General features: G+C 43.3%; 1 protein-coding gene across 1 annotated transcript; it reads right to left on the bottom strand.

Annotated features, from left to right (window-relative positions):
- Positions 1–3628: 3628 nt before the first annotated feature.
- LOC107148708 (olfactory receptor 10AD1-like) lies at positions 3629–4708 on the bottom strand. Its single transcript, XM_015493443.2, has one exon. The coding sequence runs from the start codon at positions 4583–4585 to the stop codon at positions 3629–3631; it is 957 nt and encodes a 318-aa protein (XP_015348929.1). The 5' UTR covers positions 4586–4708.
- Between the last annotated feature and the right edge of the window lie 1717 nt (positions 4709–6425).

The raw sequence follows: 6425 nt of genomic DNA on the forward strand, positions 1-6425 counted from the left end.
AGTAGATAGGAAAAGGCACAGATTACTATGAGAACTCAAAAGAAAGCCCGGTAAATTCAGAAAAGGGTGGAGGTCAAGGGAGGTTTCCTGTAGCGGGTAATTGGAGAAGAGAGAAGAGGTAAGAGAGCTTAGAGGACACTGCAGTTGTTCGTGGGGGCGGGGGGGAAGAGGAGCTCCACATTACACAACTCGCTAAAAATGGGGTTATCATTTAGGATTAGACTTCAGATCCACGCACAGGACTGAAGGCTACCAAGCCTTGGAGTGACTGGCAGAGGTCTCTGCTCAGGCCGGCCTCCAGCCTTGCTCCGCCCATCTCCCCGTCCTCCGTCAAAGGGGCGCGGCATTTTAGCAATCCCACTCTGCTGGGAGGATATCCCAAGCCTCAAGGTCCTCATTTACAGCTGCAGGAGACCGCAGCCACCGCAATAATTTCCCAAAATAGAACGTGGTTCCCGGAGGTCCACAAATTAGCTCAATTCTACCCGGGCGGGGCAGTCAAGGAGAAGGCGCTCATTGGTTGCCACAGCGAAGATCCAAGAGGCTGAGGAAGGCTGATTGGCCGCAGGCTCCCAGCGCGGGCCACGCCCACCTCTGCGGGTTCTAATCGGGTCAGAGCCCCAGAGCCTCACGGGTAATTACTAAGTCGGGCGGGGAAACATGGCGTGGGGTTCCCCTTTTGTGTGAGGGTGCCGAGGCTCAGGCTACCGCACGCGGTCGAGAATTTCTGGGTTCCCTTCCCACGTTTTCACTCTTAGGCCGGGGCCGTGGTAACTCTCGGCCTCCGGCTTTGCGCCCGAAAATGAAAGGGGACAGGGTAGCTTCTCATTATTACATTTGTACAGGTTTTCGCAGACTCGGGGTGGGGGGCACTTAGTATCCTTCCAGTGACCAGGTGTGTGGCTACGGACGGGGAGACGCGGCCGGGGCGGTAGCTTCTCAAGCTACCTCTCGCATCGCTTCCTCCCTGGGCCCGGGACTTGAATAAGAAACTGTTCGTCCTTGAGAAGACAGTTCTAGGTCACTCGGGGCCTGCTTTTCCAGCACTGCGGGCTCCATCTCACCTTCTGTCATCCATATTGAACGCACGATTTCTATAACGAATTAGACGACTCCTCTTGCATGGAATTTTACTCTTTCCTAGCATCCGACCCTCCTCCCCGGTTTTCCACCTGCAGCTCCCGCTTATTCTTCAAAGCTTAGCTAATATCCTCGGTATGAAGCCTGCCCCATTCTTTCTAACCTCCCTTAGCAGGCTCTGGAAACAGCGCACATTTTAAAATGCTGTTTATTTTAAGCAAATTACTCAACATCTGTGAGCCTGTTTTTGCATCTCATAAAGTTTTGTGAGGATTAAATGTAAAGTTCTTAGAATATGAATACTTAATAAATGCGAGCGTGCTGTTAGTGTTACCATTATTTTTTCTTGTCTGCCCTGCTAGATGTTGAGATCCTTAAAAGCCACAACTGTCTTGTTTATAATTTTAGTATTACCAGTGCCGAGCAACTGTCAAGTGCAGAAATTATTTCTCAGTTATGTTTTATTGTTTGTTTTTTTCAATTGCTGGGATGGAGCCCAGGGCATTGTTCATGCTAGGCAAACACTTTACTAACCTAGCTACATCCTCAGTATTCAGAAAACTTTTAAAATCACTTTTTTCCCTTTGGCTTTCTTCCTTTCCTTCCTGTTCCCTGCCTCCCCCTCTCCCCGCCTTTTAAAGTCTCCTTGAGATAGAAATTTTTAAGCCTAGGGAAGCTGAGGCCCTAGGGGGAAAGGTAAGTCCCTTTTTATGTTCTACACAGTGACCACGAAGGCTTTAATAATCCTCTATGCTTAACAAACTTTCAACAGGTTTCTTCTTAACTGTAAGTCCTTTTCTTAAGAGTGTTTACTTTAGAAAACTTGTAATTGCTGTTTCTCTGCCCCTTTGATATGTATATAAATCTCCTTATAAGCCTATTGCTATTTTACTGGCCAGGGAATGTCTTTCTCAGGATCTGGAGCCATCCCTTTGAAATGTAATCATTAAGGAAGATAGTTCTCCAGTCTCCCTGAGGGAGGGTAAGACCCTAATATGAAGATTGTAAAGCTATTTGTCATGAAGATACAAGTTAGTTTACTTTTCCATTATGTAAGACCAACTAGCAAGCAAGGGGACCAGATTTTAAATCTCTCCCAACCCCTTGTTTTGTGGACTTGAGTTCAATCTCCTATTGCAATAGTCTTGAATACTTTCTTGCCCGTTTAACTTTGGTACAGTTTTTCTTTGACAGTAGAAATCTTGAGGTTCTGTATTTATTGTTTTTTTCTCCATAACAGTGTTGACTAATTTCTTCCTTCTTGCTTAGAAAATTTCTCACATTCTCTGATTTCTAGAGATTCACTAATTTGCACTCAGAAGAGTGAAGCTACTACTTCAAGTCATTGTAAAGGGTAGTATGTGATGTGCGGGAGGAGGAACTACCCAGGTGGTATATCTCTTTGAGGGCATTCCAAATGCCATATTCCATCCCATAGTATGGAATTAGCTTTGGAAAATAAAGAACAGACCAACCCTCTTCCCCCTCTTTATTATTACAGGGACATGAGAAAAATGCAGTTATCAAAGAAAGAGAGCTGCTGAGATTGTAGGATCCTGTTAAAGAAGGTGGTTTGGTTAAGGATAGAAGCTAGAGGGAGCCAGAGAGGAAAAGGTTGCAAATAGAAAGGCTTCTGTGAAGGTGGAGATAGTGTGGAAGAGTGTTCCTTAAAGTACAGGGAATGAAATGGATCCATTTAAAATGAGGAAATAAGGTGGAGCATGTTTGAGTAGAGATGAAGTGAAAGATGTAAGAGAAAAAGTCAGTAAGCAGGAAGGGGAGTCATTTGAGGTATGATTAACAGAGAAGGAAATGGGGGGCTTGAAAAGTTTGGTAGAGGCTCTTACAACTTGCATGAAAAGGGAAATACCAGCCAGATAGTCATCTTACTAAAAGAACCTAAAGGATTTAGGAGAAGCACTTTGACTCCCTGACTTTTCTCACCCACCCTTCTCCAAAACACACAAGCACAAACAAGTTGAGTGTAGTGTTGGCATTTAGAGGTACCACAAATGCCCCTTCACTGGCTTATGAGAGTTAAGAAGATTGAGTTCAACTTATTGATCTTTTTTAAAAAAATATTATCTTATTAGCTTAATGTCAGCACTGTTCCATAGTTTCCTTTTTCTTACTTCTTCACATATATTTTCTTATATAAAATGAGAGCAGACCTAGGAAATGAAACTAGATTGTGAGAAAGAAAAACAGACTAACAAATTTACTCCTAAATGTATATGCAGGGGGTGGGTATCATGTCAACATATTATACAAATAAAATGCAGTTAAGTGCATTATTTATCAAATCCTATTTGTGAGAACTTAGAAGACAAATTCATAAAAGTCTTAATTTCTCTTGAGGAAGTTAAAGGGAAAACAATGCTGGAAGTGAAGTCAGAGAGAAACACCTTAGACATCAGGAGGGACTTCCAGATCTGAGTCTAGTACCTAGGAAGCTCTCATGGAACCTTTCAGCATTGGAGAGTTACTCACTTGTCCAGGTTGGGAAAGGAGTAACTTTCCCCACCCTAAGGGAAGGAATTTCTTGCTGCTAAACAGACTCTGCCTGGGCCAGGCTGTCTCTCCCAAGAGCCCTCAACATAGCTCCCTTCATTTCCTTGTTACGCAAACTGTAGATGATAGGGTTGCACATGGGGGCAATAATGGTGTAGAGGAGGGAGAAAGGCTTGTCTTTGTCAGGCCCATGTGTACTGCGAGGATTCATGTAGGAGAACATAGCCGAGGTGTACAAAAAGACAACCACAGTCAGGTGTGAGGCACAAGTGGAGAAAGTCTTCCCCCTACCTGAGGAGGAGGCTCTGCCCAGGATGGAGGTCAGGATGCGGGCATAGGAGGTGACAATGAGCACCATGGGGCTGAGCAACACTACAATGGTGTCTGCAAAGATCACTTTTAAACTAAATAAACGGTCCCCACAGGAGAGGGCGATCACTATGGGGGCCTCGCAGAAGAAGTTCTCTACATGGTTGCCTCTGCAGAAGGGATTCCTGAATGACATATACTCAAGAAAGATGCCATTGATCATCCCAAAGAACCAGGAAGTACCCACCAGCCTCACACAGACCTGTCGGCTCATGATCTGGGCATAGCTAAGTGGCTGGCAGATAGCAACATAACGGTCATAGGCCATGAATGCCAAGAGGATGCATTCAGCCACTCCCACACCAAAAACCAGATACATCTGGATCAGGCATGAGACAAAGGAGACAGTGTGGTTCTTGACTACCAGGTGGAGCAACATCTGTGGGATGGTGGTGGTGATGAAGCAGATATCCAGGAAAGACAGGTGGCCAAGGAAGAAGTACATGGGGCTGTTGAGCCTGGGGTCTGTCCAAGTGATGAAGATGATGAGGCCATTCATGGCCATGGCAAGGCCATAGAGGGCTAGGAATAGTGTGAAGAGCAGTGTCCGAGTGGAAGGATAGCTCTGCTCAAAGCCCAAGAGGATGAACTCTGTGACTGTGCTGACATTCCTCAGGTCCACCATCTGGGCATGCTTGAGTGGGGAAGACAGGAAAATCACAAGAGAGATAGTTGTATATTATTGTAAGTTACTCACTTGTGCCCAGAAACACCAACCATAAAACAGGGTGGATGAGGGGTGGTAAATGTTTTGGAAATTAGTGAGATCTAACAAGTTGGTGGTGCAGTAGAATAGTGAAAATGCCAGGGTCACCACAGGCAGTGTACATAGACTTATAATATCATACCTGATGATTTTATTTTACTCTCATTTTAACTGGCCTCCACTGAAGTATAGCATCTGTTCCAGGGCCCTCAATACTGAAGGATTAGCCACTAATCCGAATACATTCAGAGATTAAGAAATAAATTAGCTGTGCCTGGGACCTTTGTCAATGAGGAAATGTTTAAGGAATTGAAGAATGGAGTATTTGAAGGTTAATTTCATGGTAATTAACTTATAGAAGACCATATTTTGGAAGAATTCAAGACAATAGAACAGGAGGTGACAATGAGCATCATGGGGTTGAGCAACACCACAATGGCATCAGCAAAGATCACTTTTAAACTAAATAAACGGTACCCACAGGAGAGGGCGATCATTATAGGGACCTTACAGAAGTAGTTCTCTACATGATTGTCTCTGCAGGAGGGATTCCTGAATAACATATACTCAAGAAAAATGCCATTTATCATTTCAAAGAACCAGGAAGTATTTACCATGCTCACATAGAGGTGTGAGAAGAATCAAGACATAATTGAATGAATTTTTCTAGAGGAAAAATATGCTCAGTCTTTATGTACCTAATTTAAGGTGATGAATGGGTTGAAGTTTCAGGAAAATAACAACATTCTGCCAGAATTGTCCCTCAGGTGAGAGTGCTTTGCACATTTCTGAAGACATTCATTTCCAGCTCTTCCTCATCCTCCACATTTTCCATGACTCACTCTCCTGGAAGTTGCTGTGACCACATCAACCATCCATGTTGTACATGCTGGAGATACATACAGCCTGGTTGTGAGGTCTTGAATACTTTCTTAACAGAAGACAGTTTTCCACCTGGGATTAAAATTTAGGGCTACATACCATTGGGTGGAAAGGACTCAACCATCTCTGTGAGAGAAGGAAATCTATGAGCAGGACACAAACCCAACCTTTCTGGAATGGAAGGTTCTCTTTTGGAGAAATTTGATTCACCCCTTTGCCTCTAGGAGTAGATCTTTAGAGAATGAGCACTCCCAAATCACACACTCTTATTTCACTACTGGAAGTCATTATATTTATATTAAATCTCTTGATTTTTTCTTCTTGATCTTTAGATAATGAGCACTCACAAATCACATGCTCTTATTTCACTACTGGAAGTTGTTATATTTATATTAAATCTCTTGATTTTTCTAACTCTTGTTTTGGAGTTAGGTTTTGTTGGATCACTTCCATTTTCAGATAATTGGAAATGGTCAGTATATCCCTTCTTAACTCCCAATTCTGCCTACCACTCCTTATCTTTCATCTTCTACTTCCTTTTTCTGTATATCTCACACTGTCTTCTCTGTGAGTCCCTTTTTCCTTTTTCTGCCTACTTCCAATCCTATTTTCTTCTGTTCCTTCCATCTCATCCTTGGTGATGTGTGCCTGCTATTTATCTAAGTCTGAATGAACTATCCTATCTTACCCATACTTTTTTTTTGAGATTTTTTTTAAAAAGAGAGAGAGAATTTTAATATTTATTTTTTAGTTTTTGGTGGACACAACATCTTTGTTTGTATGTGGTGCTGAGGATCGAACCTGGGCCACACACATGCTAGGTGAGCGCGCTACCACTTGAGCCACATCCCAACCCTTTACCCATACTTTCAAGTTC

Source organism: Marmota marmota, unplaced genomic scaffold (assembly GCF_001458135.2).
Source record: "Marmota marmota marmota unplaced genomic scaffold, marMar, whole genome shotgun sequence".
NCBI classification, from domain to species: Eukaryota; Metazoa; Chordata; class Mammalia; order Rodentia; family Sciuridae; genus Marmota; species Marmota marmota.